The sequence below is a fragment of the Muscardinus avellanarius genome, assembly GCF_963383645.1.
Source record: "Muscardinus avellanarius genome assembly, chromosome: 10".
Lineage (NCBI taxonomy): Eukaryota > Metazoa > Chordata > Mammalia > Rodentia > Gliridae > Muscardinus > Muscardinus avellanarius.
Genome location: NC_137796.1, coordinates 65405234 through 65423482, shown reverse-complemented (window position 1 = coordinate 65423482; position 18249 = coordinate 65405234). Strand labels below are relative to the sequence as shown.

General features: G+C 48.8%; 2 protein-coding genes across 2 annotated transcripts in view; one reads left to right on the top strand and one right to left on the bottom strand.

Annotated features, from left to right (window-relative positions):
- The window catches only part of LAIR1 (leukocyte associated immunoglobulin like receptor 1), a gene marked incomplete at both ends in the record, with an annotated part of 29158 nt that extends 17511 nt beyond the window's left edge, over positions 1 to 11647 (top strand). The window contains 10 exons of the mRNA XM_080702839.1: positions 5913 to 5991; positions 8333 to 8662; positions 9170 to 9286; positions 9568 to 9651; positions 9917 to 9970; positions 10264 to 10374; positions 10473 to 10515; positions 10598 to 10638; positions 10814 to 10869; positions 11504 to 11647. Of these exons, the coding sequence (XP_080558965.1) occupies positions 5913 to 5991; positions 8333 to 8662; positions 9170 to 9286; positions 9568 to 9651; positions 9917 to 9970; positions 10264 to 10374; positions 10473 to 10515; positions 10598 to 10638; positions 10814 to 10869; positions 11504 to 11647 (1059 nt within the window). The remainder of the gene's footprint in view (positions 1 to 5912; positions 5992 to 8332; positions 8663 to 9169; positions 9287 to 9567; positions 9652 to 9916; positions 9971 to 10263; positions 10375 to 10472; positions 10516 to 10597; positions 10639 to 10813; positions 10870 to 11503) is intronic.
- The window catches only part of LOC308268624 (leukocyte immunoglobulin-like receptor subfamily A member 5), a gene marked incomplete at both ends in the record, with an annotated part of 464412 nt that overhangs the window by 349227 nt on the left and 96936 nt on the right, over positions 1 to 18249 (bottom strand). The gene's annotated exons all lie outside the window — the stretch shown is intronic.

Below are 18249 nucleotides of genomic sequence, written 5' to 3'. Positions count from 1 at the left end.
GCCCTCCTTCCTCAGACTCAGGGGTTTAGCCCCAGCTCTCCTCCCTCAGACCCAGGGGTCCAGGCCCAGTCCTCCTCCCTCAGACCCAGGGGTCCAGGCCCCAGTCCTCCTCCCTCAGACCTAGGGGTCCAGGCCTAGCCCTCCTCCATCAGACTCAGGGGTCCAGCTCCAGTCCTCCTCTCTCAGACCCAGGAGTCCAGGCCTAGTCCTCCTCCCTCAGACCCAGGGGTCCAGGCCCAGCCCTCCTCCCTCAGACTCAGGGGTTTAGCCCCAGCTCTCCTCCCTCAGACCCAGGGGTCCAGGCCCAGTCCTCCTCCCTCAGACCTAGGGGTCCAGGCCCAGTCCTCCTCCCACAGACCCAGGGGTCCAGGCCCAGCCCTCCTCTCTCAGACCCAGGGGTCCAGGCCCAGTCCTCCTCCCTCAGACCCAGGGGTCCAGGCCCAGTCCTCCTCCCTCAGAGCCAGGGGTCCAGGCCCCAGTCCTCCTCCCTCAGACCCAGGGGTCCAGGCCCAGTCCTCCTCCCTCAGACCCAGAGGTCCAGGCTCAGCCCTCCTCCCTCAGACCCAGGGGTCCAGCTCTAGTCCTCCTCCCTCAGACCCAGGGGTCCAGGCCCAGTCCTCCTCCCTCAGACCTAGGGTCTGGCCCCCAGAACCCCTTCCTCTGACTTTATGGTGTCAATTTAGCTCTGGTGTCTCACCAAAGATAAAGACCAGACATGGTGCTGTGTGGCTGAGATGTGCAGGGAGGACAGCCCTTTTGTGTTTCCCACTAAGGGAAGGAGGAACTGAGCCCTGCAGAGGCCCTTTCTGAAAAGTACTTGGTAAGAAACCGCAGATGGCCATGGCTGGGTCTCAGGTCACACATCGGGTACAAGTCTTTGCACAGCCAGGGTCAGGAGGCCGCACATGCAGGCCGCATTTGCTTCTGAGTTTTTCCTCTTGTGAACTGGAAAGAAACTCCAGTCTGGGAGGCTGGGAAGACGGGTCTCTCCCCTTACCTGAGTCTTGGTTGGATTTGAACCTTGGGGTGTTAGTGATTCAGGGAGCAGAGAAGGGACAGAAAGGCTTTATCTACTCAGCCCTCAGGCCTCCCTGCCCCAGATAGGAATCAGAAACTCAAAGATCTAATCAAGTATAGATTTGAGTAAAGTGCGGAACATTTTACTTTTATAAAATGCTCTATTTATTTGGTGCTGGAGGTGGAACCCAGGAGCATTCTACCTCTAAGGTATATCCCCAGCCTTTTTTAATTAATTAATTAATTAATTAATTTTTGCGGGTCTAGGGATAGAAACTGGGCATTCTACCTCCAAGCTACACCCCCTGCCCTATTCTTTACTTTGAAATAGGGTCTCACTAAGTTGCAAAGGGCTCACTAAATAGCTGAGGCTGGCCGTGAACCACGATCCTCTGGTCTCAGCCTCCCGAATGCTGGGATTACAGGTGTGTGCCACCACGCCCAGCTGATTTTAATTTTGATACCGGGTCTCACTAAGGTTCTGAAGCTGGCCTAAAACCTGTGATCCTCCTGTCTCAGCCTCCTGAGTACTGGGATGACAGGCGTGCGCCACCATGCTCAGCCCAGTAGGTGCATTTCTGCTGGTGTGACCCTGGTCATTGTTGGGCTAAATCCAGTGGATGCTGCCAAATGTGTTTCAGAGCAATTGCATCGATTCTGTCTCCCACAAAGTGCATCTGAGTGGCCTGGTTGTCCCACATCTTCACCAACAATTCAAGTTTCTCATCTTTTTATTTTCTTCCAGTATTGGAGATGGAACCCAGGGACATTCTACCTCCCAGCTATACCCCAGCCCTATTTTTTTTTTCTTTATTTTGAAACAGGGTCTCACTGAGTTGCAAAGGGCCTCACTAAATAGCTGAGGCTGGCTTTGAACCTGTGATCCTCCTGTTTCAGCCTCTCAAATATTGGGACTACAAGTGTATTGCCACCATGCCCCGCTCTGGGATGATTTAAATTATATGAAAAAAGCAAGACGTGGTAGTGCATACATAAATGATCTTTGTACTTGGGAGGCTGAGTCAGGAGGATAGCGGGTTCAAGTACAGCTTCAGCAACTTAGCAAGCTGTTTCAGAATAAAATAAATAAATAAATAAAGCCGGGCATGGTGGCACACACTTGTAATCTCAGCATTTGGGAGGCTGAGACAGGAGGATCTTGATTTGAGGACAGCCTCAGCTACTTAGTGAGACCCTTTGCAACTCAGTGAGACACTGCTTCAAAATAAAGAATAAAATATAAGGCTGGGGGTGTTGCTCAGAGGTAGAATGCTCCTAAGTTCCATCCCCAGTACTGCAAAAAATAAATAAATAGTCCGGGTGTGGTGGCACACACTTGTAATCTCTGCGCTTGGGAGGCAGAGAAAGGAGGATCACGCAGGTTCCAAGCCAGCCGCGCTGGCTTAAGAGACCTTGTTTTGAAATAAAAAGTATAAAAATAGGTCTGGGCGTGTTGCCCGGAGGTTAGAAGGGTTTCCAGGAACCTCAGTACCACCAAATTAATTAATTAATTAATTAAAATAAATTGAAAATATAAAAGAATTAGGGTTGTTGCTTGAAGGTAGAATGCCTTTTGGTTTAATCCTAATACTAATAAAAATAAAGTATATGAGAGAATATGTATAGACGACACGCAAAAACGGTGCCATTCTATATATGGGACTTGAGTATGGGTAGATTTTGGTATCCAAGGGATGCCCTGAACCAATCCCTGTGGATCCAGAGGAACAATTATATATGCTTATCAATTGACATGTATCAACATGTTCACTGCAGTTCTATTGAGAATAACTTCGACTAAAAAGTAAACAAATTCCTAGTAACATTAGAATTGATCAAAACATTGTCATTATTTCCACAAGAGAACACCATGAGACTATAAGGAGTGCATGCAGCACTATGAATATAAACATTATTATGTTATCACATAATATATATGTATAGATGTACACATCTATACATATATAGAAAAAAATAACTATCTGACTATTGAACCCAGGAGCATCCTACCTTTGAGCTATACTCTCAGCCCTATTTTACTTTTATTTAGAAACAGAGTCTTGCTAGATAGAAGTCTCACTACTTTCTGGGGCTGTCGTTGAACCTGTGATCCTCCTGTCACAGCCTCCCAAGTACTGGGATTACAGGTGTGCATTACCATGCCTGGCCACCTATTTAATTTTTTTATATTGGTCTTTGGAAATTTGCCAGTAGATTGCTGGGTGTTTGTTTGTTTGTTTGTGGTACTGGGTATTGAACCCAGGGCCATTCTACCTCTGAGTTATACCCCCAGCCCTATTTTTTATTCTTTATTTTGAAACACGGTCTCACTGAGTTGCAGAGGGCCTCACTAAGTAGCTGAGACTGGCCATTAACCTATAATCTTCCTGTCTAAACCTCCAAAGTACTGGGATTACAGATGTGCATCAACATGCCTGGCTGCATATTTAATTTTCTTTATATTGGTCTTTGGAAATTTACCAGTAATTTGTGGGTAAAAGTTTAATAACCAACAACTGTCTGTGAGAAAATACCCGACACAGCCTGGTGCGGTGGTACATGACTATAATCCCAGTACTTAGGAGGCTGAGGAAGAAGGATCATAGTTTTGAGGCCATCATGCAATAATTTAGTGAGGCCATTTCAAAATAAAAAATGGAAAGGGACTGAGGGTATGCATAGCTCCAAGGCAAAATGCCCCTGGGTTAAATTTCCAGTACCACAAGAAATTTAAAAAAGAAGAAAGAGAGAAAGAGAGAAAGAAAGAGAGAAAGAAAGAACAAAAGAAAGAAAGAAAGAAAGAAAGAAAGAAAGAAAGAAAGAAAGAAAGAAAGGAAGAAAGAGAAAATACCCATTGTTGGGTAGTATTTGTCAATTTCTGCAATGTAAACAGTCATACTATGACTTTAATATAAGTTTATTGTTGGTGAAGATAAATGGTGGCTGCTTTGGACAGAAGGATTAGGGCAGAGATGTGAATTTTTTTTTTTTTTTTTTGTGGTACCAGGGATTTAACTCAGAGGTATTTCTGAGTTAAACCCCCAGCACAATTCAATTTTCTTTCTTTCTTTCTTCCTTCCTTTCTTTCTTTTTTCTTTCTTTCCTTCCTTCTTTCTTTCTCTCTTTCTCTCTCTCTTTCTCTCTCTCCTTCTCTCTCTCTCTCTCTCTCTCTCTCTCTCTCTCTCTCTCTCTCTCTCTCTCTTTCTCCCTCTCCCTCTCCCTCTCCCTCTCCCTCTCCCTCTCCCTCTCCCTCTCTCTCCTTTCTATCTCCGAGCTACACCCCCTGCCCTATTTTATTCTTTACTTTGAAATAGGGTCTCACTGAGTTGCAAAGGGCCTCACTAAGTAGCTGAGGCTGTTCACAAACCATGATCCTTCTGTCTCAGCCTCCGGAATGCTGGGATTACAACCATGTGCCACCATGCCCGGATTTTATTCTATATTTTGAAATAGGGTCTCACTGCAAAAGGCCTCACTAAGTAGTTGAGGCTGTACACGAACTGCGATCCTCCAGTCCCAAATGCTGGGATTATAAGCGTGCATCCGGCTTCTGAGTTTATTTCTTATTTGGAAACAAGGTCTCACTGAGTTGCAGAGTGCCTAAGTAGCTGATACTGGCTTTGAACCTGTGATCCTCCTGTCTCAGCCTCCCAAGTACTGGGATTACAAGTGTGAGCCACCATGCCTGGTTCAGAGATGTGAATTTTAAAAGACACTAATCAGGGCATGAGGGTTGTCTATTTCATAAAGTCGTGGGCCTTTAAAAATAATTCCGGAAGCTGTGTTCCTTTCTTAGTTCCAGCTTGAGGAAACCCAGAGACCCAAGCAGTGGGCAAAAAAGCAGTTCACTGTGTGTGGTGCTGGGCACACACCACATCCTGTGTCTCTTCCATTTTGAGACTCCAGCTGTGGTCCAGCAGGAGTGTTTTCACCTCCTTACACCCATCATCCTGGTAAATCCTGGAAGGAAAGAAAGAGAGGGTTAGGGTAGAAAAAGCTTCCCTTGAAAACCCAGCCTTTCCAAGTGCAGGGCTGGAGCCGGAGCCCTTGGGAAGTAGAGTCTATGCACCGAGACTAACACCCGAGACAGAGCTACCGAGTTACTGGGCAGGCGAGGGGCTTTTCTATGGAGGTGGCTCCTCGGTCTTCCAGGCTCCACTAGGATCAGCAGAATAGAACACAAGTGGGTGAGTCTCTGCTGTCACCCCAACCCAGGCTGGACAGGCAGGGTGTGAGCCATGGTGGGCGACGCTGGGCAGGCTCTGCAGTTGAGTTTCCTGGGAACAGCAGGGAGAGGAGACCCTGACCTCTAGATTCAGATTCTGAAGACTGCCCCTTGGTTACCCAGGCACTGGGGCCTTTTTTCTTTTTGTTACTGGGGATGGAACCCAGAGCCATTCTACCTCTGAGCTACACGCCCAGCCATATTACTTTGTATTCTTCATTTTGAAACAGGGTCTCGCTAAATTGCAGAGGCTGGTCACGAACCTGGGATCCTCCTGTATCAGCCTCCCAAGTACTGGGATTACAAGTGTGCAATGCAACACCATGCCCAGCTTGGTTCCCACTTTAATGAGAGAAAGTCACAGCTCTCGAAGTCACAATGTCTGGCCCAAAGACAGACTGTCCTTACTCTGAGGCATTGGGACGGATATTGAGTCAGTGTGTTGCACAATCTTTAACCCGCCTTGTCTGTTAGATTTACAAGGTCACATGTCAGAGAACAAGCTCACTCTCTTCTGAGCTCACAGCTCAGAAGCATATTTTGGAAGCCGAGGCCCTCCCTCTGCATCCTTAGTGGCAAGGGTGGAAAGAGGAGGAGAGTTAGTGCTTCCTCTCTGTGTGAGTTTTGATGTAGAAGCCCTCCAACGCATCCTGTCCCGTGTCTTGTGCAGGGCACCCACTGGCTGCAGACCAGGGAGGCTGCGGGAGCCTGGGCCATGGCCCCCCACCCCACAGCCCTCCTGACCCTTGGTGAGTCCCGGGAGGAGGGAGGACTCTGGCAGGGTGGCTTGCAGAGGGGTCCTGTTCCCTGCTCAGGATGGGCCCCAGCCCAGGAGATTCTGGAGTTTTGGGGGAGGGAAGATTCCCTCACACTGAAGCTGTTCCCAGGTCTCAGTCTGATCCCAGAGGATGGAGTCCTAGGAACAGGGACCCGGGTGTGGGGACCAGGCCAGCTGTAAGAAAGGCTGGGGAGCAGAGAAGGGGAGACTTGGGGATGTCTTGAAGCTATTTCAGAGCAGGAAGAAGAGGTGGATGTGTTGACACATGCCTGGAATCCTAGCACTTGGGACACTGAGACAGGATGATCACAGGTTTGAGGCCAGCCTCAGCAATTTAGAGAGACTCTCAGCAACTTAAAGACTCTGTTTTAAAAAAATTAAATAGAGCTGGGAGTGTAGCTCAGAGGTAGAGTGTCCCTGGGTTCCATCCCTAGAACCCCTCCTCCCAATAGTAAGAAGCGGGATTGCACCTAGAGGTTACTGTGGGAGGATGGAGAGGTGATGCGAGAGACTGGACCAGTTGTGAGCGCCAGGACAGGGGCGTGTTTCTCATGGCAGCTTCTCTTCCAGTGCTCTGCTTGAGCCCGAGGATACACACACATGAGGGTGAGTCCACACCCAAGGGCGGTTCTGCACAGGAGTGAGGTGGACCCTGGGAAGCCTGCGGGGTGGGGTGGGAAGGCCCCAACCATAAGCAGCACCAAATGTGCTCCTTTCAGCCAGCTCCCCCTCCCATTCTCTTTCTTCTTTAGTTTTCTTCTTTTTACAACAATGTTTTAAACTGACAAATAGTAATTGTATATATTTATGGGCAAGAAGATGATATTTTGATCTATGGTCACTTTGTGAAATGATTAAGCTCATTAACATAACACTTCACATTTTTTGTGGCAAAGCATTATTTGTTTATTTGTTTGTGGTACTGAGGATGGAACCCAGGGACCTTCTACCTCTGGTCTATACCCCCAGACCCATTTTATTTATTTACTTGTTTTTTTTTTTTCTTCAGTACTGGGGATGGAACCCAGGGGCATCCTACCTTCGAGCTACAACCTTAGCCCTATTTTTTATTCTTTATTTTGAAACAGCATCTCACTGAGTAGCTGAGGCTGGCTGCAAACCTGGATTCTCCTGTCTCAGCCTCCCAAGTACTGAGATTCCAAGCATGTGCCACCACACCCGACTCTTATTTTTTAATTTGGAAATACGATCTCACTAAGTTGCTGAGAGCTTACTAAGTAGCCGAGGCTGGCTTTGAACCTGCGATCCTCCATTCCCAGCCTCCCAACTACTGGGATCACAAGCCTGTGCCACCACGCCTGGCTGTGGCATAGCATTTACCATCTACCCTTTTAGCAATTTTGTTGTTGTTTTGGGTACTGGGGATTGAACGCAGGGGCATTCTATCTCTAAACTATACCCCCACCCCTTAAAAAAAGAAAAGAAAGGAACAGGGTCTTTTTAAGTTGCTAAGGGTCTCACTAAATTGCTGGTGCTGGCCTCAAACCTGCAATCCTCCTATCTCAGCTTCCAAAGTACTGAGATTACAGACATGTGCCCCCATGCCCAGATCTTACTGCACACTTTTTATTTTTTTATTTTGAGACTGGGTCTCACTAGAATGCACAGCTTGGCCTCAATCCTTTGATTCTCCTGTATCAGCCTCTCAAGTACTGGGATTACAGCTGTGAGCCACTGTGCAAGGCTCCACAGTTTTAAATTTTTATTTAAAATATATTTTGTTTCAGGCCTTCTCCTCCGAGGCCTCACATGCTTTATCTTCAGAGAGAATCAGTCCTGTGTGTCAGGTCCGTCTGTTCCCCTTACATCCATCCTGTCGCCAGCAGCTCTGGCTTACAGTATCCTTGCCTTACACATACCTTATTTTGTTTTGTTGGGTGTGTGTATGTGGTGAGAGCATTTAAAATCTATTTTTGTCAATTTCCAAAGCTAGGATACATTGTTATTGACTAGGGTTACCCTGAACTACAACAGATCTCTTGAACTTAAGTCTGGTTGAAATTTTGTATCTCTGACCAACATTCCTAGGCTGCCTTTTCCACTTTGAATAGGTCCCGTGGGGTCCCTGTCTACTTGGTAGGGAACTTACACTGTCCTCAGGTCTTGGCTCTGCCCCTACCTTCCCAGGGAGGGCAGTGCTGCCCCACCCCCATCTACATTAATGGCTCTCATTGTGATACTGGTTGTACAACCCTGCACGTTGGCTAAGAACACTGAATGGAGCACGTAACTATTTTGGGATACGATGACTTCTTCACAGTGGACACTGAGGTCCCTGCCCTGTTCCCCAGGAGCCCTGGAAAGACCCTCCATCCGGGCCGAGCCAAGTTCTGTGATCCCTTGGGGGAGGCCCGTGACCATCGTGTGCCGGGGCGCTGCTGGGTTTGAGCTATTCCGGCTGCACAAGGAGGAAAGTTCCAACTATGTAGAAGAGAAGAACTCCCTGCCTTCTGAGACAGAGGCAAGATTCCACATCCCCGCCATGAATGACAACACAGCTGGGCATTATTACTGCATCTATCAAAAGTCCAAGTGGTCTTTGTACAGTGAAGTCTTGGAGCTGGTGGTGAGCAGTGAGGAGGCCTCCCAGGCCCCCACCTCGACCTCAGCTCTGCCCTCAGGTTGGTCTCAGATCCCTGGACCCCATCCCCAGCTGCTGTCCTCTGTCTGCAGCCCCTTAGAACTCCTGCTCAACCCAAGCTCGCTCCTCCTCTTCCTCTGCTGCACACATGTCCCCTTGGCCCTCATGCACCCAGGCCCCTGGACTCACTGGAGACTCTGATTATCCTAGGCCAGTTCTAGCATGAGGTGGGCATGAAGCTGGCCCTGCTGTTGGATGAGGGAGGGGCCTCCAAAGATGCTGGGGGGGCAGATCCCCTTTGAAAATCACTCAGGTGGGGCAGGCACCTGTCCTTTCCACCTGGCCAGAGCTTGTGGTGGCCCCAGGTACACACACCTCTGGTGAGGACCCTCCTACTGGGTAGGTGGCCAGGTCCAGGGATGACCCCTGGCCAGGGCTGGATGATGCATTGAGGAGAGCCTTGGGATGTGATGGTCTCTACCCTGTTGCAAGGGACCACACCCTTCCCTGCAGACTTCTGACCTGGCCCCTATTGCTGTCTGTTCAGCGGAGTTCTGGACAGGCAGGTGGGTGGGGTTGGAGCTTCTGGTGGGAGAGCAGCAGGGAGTTGAGGTGATGCTGCCTAGGACCCTGCTCAGAGGAGGACCAGAGCCTGGGCCGGCATGTGAGGCCAGCGACATGGGCTCAAATGCAGAGTATGATTTTTATTCTCTCTCTCTCTCTCTCTCTCTCTCTCTCTCTCTCTCTCTCTCTCTCTCCCCTTTCATCTATCTATCTATCTATCTATCTATCTATCTATCTATCTATCTATCTATCTCTCCTGCTGCTGCTAAGTATAAGCTACTTTAGGTTCAAACTCTGCAGCCAGGCATGATGGGATCCTTGCTCTCAGACAGGAACCCAGAAAGGGCCTGGTGAGGGGGATCCTGCTCTCTCTTCTAACAGGTGCTGGTCCCAGCAGAGGTCCTCAGAGCACGATGGCTATGGTGACACCCAGCAGTGTGTCCACCTCTTTTACCTGGCCAGAAGGTATGTCATTGGCCGAGACCTGGATACCAGGCCAGTGTGGCTGAGGATCCAACCTCTGGTTCATTTAACTTTGGTTAATGTTAACATCAACAGTTGTGTGTGTCTATCATATTGGGCAGAGCAGATGTAGAACGTCTCCATCTTCGAGAAAGTTCCACAGGGCAGGGCTAGTGTAGAGGGAGGAGCCCAGGGTCCTGGGGGTGGCCGGTGGGAAGGACACAGAGCAGCTCCATCCAGCTCAGACCTCTGACCCCCTCTCTTCCAGACCCCTCCTCCCTGGGAGCTACACAGACACCTTCCAGCAACAGTAACAAAGAGAGTGAGTGAGGTGACGTGGGGACAGGAGCCTGGGGGAGGGGGAAGGTCGGGCTTAGGTGCTGGTCAGATTCTAACTCTGCCAGTGGCCAGTGGCCCTGTTCACAAAGAAAGTCCACACTCAGGACGCTTGTGTGTAAGATGGGGACATGACTCCTGTGTTGCACGTGAGAGATTTGATGTAGAAGTGTGTCTGTGACCAGCACCCAGCCTCTGAGTGCTATACAGTGGGCGCTCAATAAATGCACGTTGCTGATAACTGTATCCCATCTTTCCCAGCCGTACCTGTTCTCCCAGGCATGATAACACCATCCTTTTATATCCTCATCTCAGTCTCTGTGGTCTTCTTCCTTTGTCTCTTCCTCCTCCTCCTCTTCTGCCTTCATCGCCAGCATCAGATAAAACAGGGTAGGTCTTGGGGGGGGCAGGTGAGGTGGCCTGGGCGGGCTGTTAGGGTGCCGGGAACAAGATCTCTCCCCTAAACTCAGACCCCTGACTGTCTTCAGAGCTCCCCAGCAGCAATGACCAAGAGCAGAGGTCACAGGAGAGGTGAGCCCCCTGAGAATGACCCCAGACCCCCGCCCAGCCCTCTGCCCCAGGAGCCATCTAGTGCTGAGTTTTTCCCCCACAGGCTCAGCCTGGCTGTGGACAGCCCAGTGAGAGGCTCACCAGGTAAAGGCACGAGAAGAGGGACAGTTTTGGAGAGAGGAAGTGGGGACCCAATGCTTCAGGAGGCACTGAGGGAAAGAGAAGGCTTGCGAACTTTCTGGGAGGTTCTAGGAGGGTACAGGATTAGTTCTGCTCACATTTGCCTTTTGATGTCCACCCTTTGCCTTCTCCTCTCTAGACCTGGCTGCAGATCATGGCCTTCCTGAGGAGGATGGGGAGATGGACACCTTCCCAGTGAGTCTTTGTAGCAGTTATCTCTTGCTGTGTAACAAAGCACCCCAATTTAGCAGCTTAGCAACCAAGAGGCATGCTACCTCTGAGCTATACCCCCAGCCCTATTATAATTGGAAACAGAGTCTCACGAAGTTGCTGAGGCTGTCCTCAAACCTGCGACCCACTTGTCCCAGCCTCCCAAGTACTGGTGTTTTAGGCAAGTACCACCACACCTGCCTCACTTTCTCTGTTTCTAGGGTCAGGAATTTGGGAGCAGCCTAGCTGAGGAGTTCTGGCTCATTGTCTCTTGTGAAGTACCAGAAGCAGTGTTGACTAGGGCTGTGTTCACACAGGCTCAACTTAGGCTGGAGAACACACATCAGAGACGGAGCTCCCTAGCTGTAGACAGGAGGCCTACACTGGGCTTTGCCCAGAGGGAGGGTCCAAGGAAAGGGATGGCAGAGGCCACAATTTCCTGTGTGGCCTCACCTTGGCAGTGGCAGGCCCTCCCTTCTGCTACATTATACTGGTCAGACAGATCACCCTGGTGCTACCTGAAAGGAGACTAGACAAGGAAACAAACTAGCAGACAAGCCCTTCGGAGGGGCTGCCACAGCCCCCAGCCACCCTGACTCTCTTGGCCTCTCTCCCTCAGACCTGTGATGCAGGGGGTCCCCAGGAGCTGACCTATGCTGAGCTGGACCACCAAGCTCTCATGCAGAATTCTCAAGCTATGTCCCCACAGAGCAAGAAACCTATAGTGGAGTTCAGCACATACACAACCATCGCGAGACAATGACCCCAAGCAAACCCAGCTTCTGTACCTGAGGATACAGCAAGTCACCATCGGAAAAGCCTCAGGTGGTCACTAGGATGGCCTCCCCTGAGATCACTCTGGCCTGGGAAGACAGTCAGCTCTGCTGGAGACAAGAGCCGGGGCTGGAGGTGTCTCATCAGTATCTAGGAGATGCGGTAGCCAACTAGGTCCCTCCACGGTCCACCAGCTCCCCGGAAAGACTGTGTTGCAACTGCTTCCAGAGACCCAGTTACGATTCCCTGACAATTCCCACATACCTGGCCACAGCTGCCAAACTGATTTCATGAACACAGATGCAGCTGCCCAGCTGCCTCCAGACGTCTCCTGGGAACTCCTCCTGACCCATTTTGATGATCTGGTCAGTGGTCCCTAAAGGCCTTCCTAGATCCCACCTGACTCTAAGACTGGGCCAAGACCCCTTGCAGCTGACTGCCGAACCTGGTCCCAGGTCAGGTCTCACTTGGTGCATCAATAGCCCAAATCTGAGAAGCTGTTGGGGTCCTGGGCACACAAGCCCCTGTACCCAGGCTCTGCTTTCACAGCTGCTCAGAGTTGAGTGGGAGAAATGTTGAGTCTTAAAGGAGTGCCCATATGTCCTGTTTTGTTTTGTTTTTTAATGGATCTAACTGACATATTCAAGGCACCCACTGTGATAACTTGATATATATACATGTGGTGTAGTGATTCCCGGAATCAGCCTGCCCACCACCCACGCTCTTGCTAGGTTCCTGGGTTTGCTCAACTGCTGACTTGAAGTTAGGCCAGTGTTCGCTGATGTAGTGCGGGTCAGAGATGGAGGAGGGAGGTGTTTGGGGAGGTGCCCAGGTAAAAGGCAGAGCTGCCCACCCACCCATATCTCCCACACACAAGCATGTATGTGCTCCCAGACACAAACACACACACACACACACACACACACACACTTGTGCATATGTATGCACTCCTATACATCACTTGCACCTTTGCACACCGACACACTTGCCTATGTGCACACATATGCGCACACTCATACCCCAGGAGAGCCCCACATCCCTGGTGGGGTGGGACCTTCGACTCTTGCCCCCACTTCCTGCAACAGACCCTTCTATTCCCTCCAGCTAAAATAAAAACTATATTGCCCACCACCAGGGAGCGAGAGAGTCTTCTGTAGACTAGTTTGTGTGCCTGTCTCCAAAAAATATAGGAACTGGTCCCAGGAGAACTCAGAAGCGACCCCCTCCATTCCAGGGGAAGAACTGCAAATATAAGCATAGCTCAAAACATTGCTCCGTATCTGTTAAATAGATGGAATTTTATTTCTTAATTTAAAAAGAATTTTATTTTTTTATGTTTTATTTTTTGTGGTACTGAGGGTACCCCTGGGTTTTCTACCCCTGGGCTATCCTCCCAGACCTATTTTATACTTTATTTGAAAACAGGGTCCAACTAAGTTGCTGAGAACCTCACTCAGTAGCTGAGGCTGGCTTCGAACCTGTGAGATCCTCCAAGTCTCAGCCTCCCAAGCACAGGGATTACAAGTGTGGGCCACCACTCCTGGCTCAAAAAGAATTTTAAAAAGAATTCATGCCCTCACCCCTCAAGAAGAAAAGAAGCTGGTGTGCCTGTTACAGAATGGACTTTAAAAATGTATTCATGTAGCCAGGCGTGGTGACTGCAACCTTATAATCCCAGTACTTGGGAGGCAGGATGATCATAGGTTCAAAGCCAGCCTCCCCAACTTGGGGAGACCCTCTGCAACTTAGTGACACCTGTTTCCAAATAAATAAAATCGGGCTGGGGTGTAACTTGGAGGTAGAATGCCTCTGGGTTCCATCCTCAGTACCCTCCTCCCCCACAAAAGAGTGAATGATTATGTGGTAGGACACAGTGATGCAGTCTAATTCCAGTATTTGGGAAGGTCAGACAGGAAGAACACATGTTCGAGGCCAGCCTCAGCAACTAAGCAAGGCTCTGTCTCAAAAAATAAAAAGGGCGGAGGTTGTGGCTCAGTGGTAGAGGGACCCTGGGTTCAGCCCCTAGTAACACACACACACAGACACACAGACACACACACACATGCACGCATTTTATATGTGTGTGTGACTATTCTCTCACATATATTTCTCTCATATATATATGAGAAAGAATATATATATATATACACACACACATGCACGCATTTTATATAAGTGTGTGTATATAAGTGTGTGTGTATATATATATAAGTGTGTGTATATATAAGTGAGTGTGTATATATAAGTGTGTGTATATATATATACACACATGCACACATTTTATATAAGTGTGTGTGACTATTCTCTCACATATATATATTTCTCATATATTTCTCTCATATATATATGAGAAAGAATATATATATACACATACACACATACACATATATATATATATATGTGTATGTGTGTGTATACACACACACACACACACACACACACACTTTTTTTTGGTGGTACTGGGGTTCCTGGAAGCCCTCCTACCTCCTGCTACACTCCCAGACCTTTTTTTTTTTTAATTATTATTTTTATTTAGAAACAGGGTCTCTTAAACCAGCGCGGCTGGCTTCGAACCTGCGCGATCCTCCTGTCTCCACCCCCCAAGTGCGGGGATTACAAGCGTGTGCCACCACCCCCTGCCTGAGAAAGAATATTTTAAAATCCAATATCCTCAGCCAGATCTTACCACGGAAGATGCCCATCTCACTTCTATGACGTCAGCGACGCGTGCTGCACTGCCATCCACAGGCGCTGCACCCCGGCTCTCCCAGAGCGTGGTGGTGGCTCTGTCAGGCCCACCGCTCTGAGGGCGCGGGCTGCCCGCAGGGCCACCTCCGAGCTCAGGGGTGGGTACCGCCCACAGGGAGTTTCATTTGTGCTTTAATTCTCTGCTCGTCCTCAAGTTGGCTTTCTCCAGGGATCCTCTCCAGCCTTCCCCCTTTATCTTTGTTCTCTTCCGTGACGGCAAGACTTCACTTTCTATTTCTCAGGGTCCACCTGCTCTCGACCTCCGTGTCTCTCTGGTTCTTTTTCAAGTTTAGTCCAGTGTGTTTTCTCCTGGAATCATGTTGGCACGGAGGTGGACAGGTGGCTGAAGGGTCTCAGCACAGAGAGGACACAGCGCACTTGTGATCTCCTGCCCCTTCTTCAGCGCAGGTGTGGACCGGGCCCGCTGCGCCCCAGTGTGTGATCATGGTCAGCCAGGCCTCAGAGAGCAGGACGGAAATTAAGCACCAGCACCTCATTATCTTTCCTGTGGCGCGGTGGAAGGAGGCGGCCGAGTAGAGGACAGAAAGGCAGGCGCGGGGTAGCCTTCCTTGCCCAGCTTGCTCTGGCCCTCTTGCCTGGAGGCCTCCCCTGGAGCCCGGCACAGCGCCACCTGCAGGACGGCCGCGCCAGCGCACCTGGCGGCGCGGAGGGGCCTGAGGAGAGAAGGTCCACTTTGCTCGTGGACCCGCCTCCCAGGTCCCACAGGTGCTGGGGACAGAAGTCATGGGGCGGCAGCGGGACGTCCAGGAGGCACCCAACCACGACAGGTGGGGCAGGAGCAGGTGCCGACTGACATCCAGAACCCTGGGACTAAGCGGACGCTCAGTCAATAAGAAGTGTCCCCAGGTCTGAGGGAGCAGAGAGGAGAGACCTGTAGCCTCACGCCCAGGCAGGAGGCCTCCACTCCTGGTGAGCAAGCGAGACCCCAGTCAACTCAGAGCCCAGGATCAGGGTGGATGAGAGCCACACAGCCCCAACATCACCTGGGCTCACCTGCTCCCCCAGAGACAGCGGCCTGGGGAGGGGGAGAGGGAGACCAGAGATGGACTAGTCCTCAAGGGGGGGGGGGGTCTTACAGAGCCGGAGGGGTTGTGTTTTTAACTCCAGGAAACGTGTGTTCCAAGTGATGGGAGGGGAGCTTATGGGAAATCAGGCCAATAATAGACAAAATAAAGACATTTTATTTCTTAGGCATTAGGACCTGATAACACATTACACACACCTGCATACTTATGCATACAGTCACACTCATAAGCACAGACACACATACACACATGTCTGATGGTTCACTTTCATATAATACTACTTCCATGTATGTATGTATGTATGTATGTATGTATGTTTTTACTTATTGTGTTTGGTGTGGAATCCAAGGACATTATACGTAGGAGCCACACATCCAGCTCTATTTTATTTTTTGGTTCAGGATCAGAGCACGATGTGGTAGTGCATGCCTGTAATCCCAGTACTTGGGAGCCTGAGACAGGATATTAGGGTTGAGACCAGCCTCAGTAACTTAGTGAGACACTGCTTCCAGATTTTAAAAAATAGAGCTGGGGTGTGGCTGAGAGGTAGAATGTCCCTGAGTTCATTACCAGTAACACACACACACACATGCGCGCGCGCACACACACACACACACACACACAAGTAAATAAAAAAGGGCTTGCTAAGTTGCTATGGGTTTTGCTAAACTGCTTGAGGCTAGCCTCAAGCTTATGATTCTTTTGTTTCAGCCTCCCAAATACTGGAATTACTGACATGTACTACCATGCACAGTTTTCTCCTGTTTTAAATTTCTAAGAAATAAAATTTCTGTCATTGGATTTTTTTTTCGGGTCTGGGGATGGAACCCAGGGGCATTTAACCTCTGGGCTTACACCCCCTGCCCAATTTTTTATTCTTTATTTTGAAACTGGGTCCTACTGAGTTGCAGAGGGCCTCACTAAGTAGCTGAGGCTGTCCGAGAACCGCGATCCTCCGGTCTCAGCCTCCTGAATACTGGGATTACAAGCGTGCGCCACCACGCCCGGCTTGTCATTGGATTTTTTTTTTTAAGAGTAAAAGACAGGTTTATTAAGAAAAGGTGAGGATATACATTCAAGGGAGAGCACGGGCCAGCTTGAGAGTATGAGAGCCCTGGGGGTATTTGGGATCATTTATTTACAGGGGTCCTAGAGGGGGGAGGTGACTAGGGGCACATGACTGGATTGGGACTTGGACTTTCCCCTCGCAAAATCAATGGGTGATGGCTGGATGGTATCTGACCTTGTCCCTCCTAATGGATTTTTTTTATGTGTGTGGTGCTGGGATTGAACCCAGGGGCATTCTACCTTCAAACTACACCCCCAGCCCACTTTGTATTCTTTATTTTGAAACAGGGTCTCACTTAGTTGTGGAGGGCCTCACTAAGTAGCTGAGGTTGGCATGAACCCAGAGCCTCCTGTCTCAGCCTCCCAAGTACTAGGATTATAAGTGACACCACCATGCCTGGCTCTAATGAATCTTTTGTTTACTAAGCATCTTAGGAATCTCAGGTGGAGAAAGGGGCCTTATAGGAGTTAGAGATTATGACTTTTATAGATTTTAAAACTATATTTTGCTTTCCGTCCTAATTCATCTTCTTTCTTCCTAATATTTTATTTCTTCTATCCTGCCTCATTTCCCACCTCTGAGAATTTAGGTCACTTAATCATGAGGATTGATGAAGGATGAAGTTCTATCTTCTGTAGCTTCTTCCCAGCTGAGAAGGGATAGGCCCTGCCTATCTAGGGCCTGAAAGTCTCGTCCTAACTGGTATAAAGGAGATGTGGGAAAGTCAGAGGTTGTTGTTGTTGTTGTTGTTGGCCATAGAACCATCCTTCTTTGATATTCTGGAAAAGAAGGTATAAACATGTGAGCTATTAGCTCCTGACAACAGTAAATCAAACAACAGAAGAGCATCCCCATGCAAAGTATACTGGCCAAGAAAATGAGAATTTTATCCCATCAAGATGTTTGCCAATCATCTTCTTGAAAGGGGAACATCCACCAAGATGGTCCAGATGAAGCCAAAGTGGGTAATAGCCCAGAAATACAACAGACATCTTTATTAATATCTTGTTGTTGTGCCCAGTCCAGGAATAACTTTGGAAGAATTGATGTTAAAAATTAGGAGAAAAATAAGTTGCTATTTTCTAGTCTGGATAGACATATGTAGTTATAAGAAAAAATTACGAAAACAAGACTTATTCTGATTCAGTCCTCTTGATTCTTTTTTTTTTTTTTTGGTGGTACTGGGGTTCCTGGAAGCCCTTCTACCTCTGGGCTACACTCCCAGACCTATTTTTTTATATTTTTATTTAGAAACAGGGTCTCCTAAGCCAGCGCGCGCGGCTGGCTTTGAACCTGCGCCATCCTCCTGTCTCCGCCTACCAAGCGCGGGAATTACAAGCGTGCGCCACCACGCCCGGCCAGTCCTCTTGATTCTTTTGAATAATATCTTCAAATCTTCCAAACTGTCATTGGATTTTTACTGATGCTTCAAGTAAATAAAGCAGAGCCCATAACTAAATGATATAAAAGAAATACTATTGTTTCTCCCAATATTTCCACACATATATATGATTTGGGGTCAGGGGATTTTGGGGATTGAATCCTAAGGCATTCTACCTTGGAGCTATCCCCCAGCTCCTTTTATTATAACTTTAATTTTGAAACAGTATTTCTCTAAGTTGCTAAGGATCTCACCAAGTTACTAAGGCTGGCCTCAAATCAGCAATACTCCTGCCTCAGCCTCCCAAGATCTTGGATTATCTCCTGGGCTACTACACTCAGCTGCCC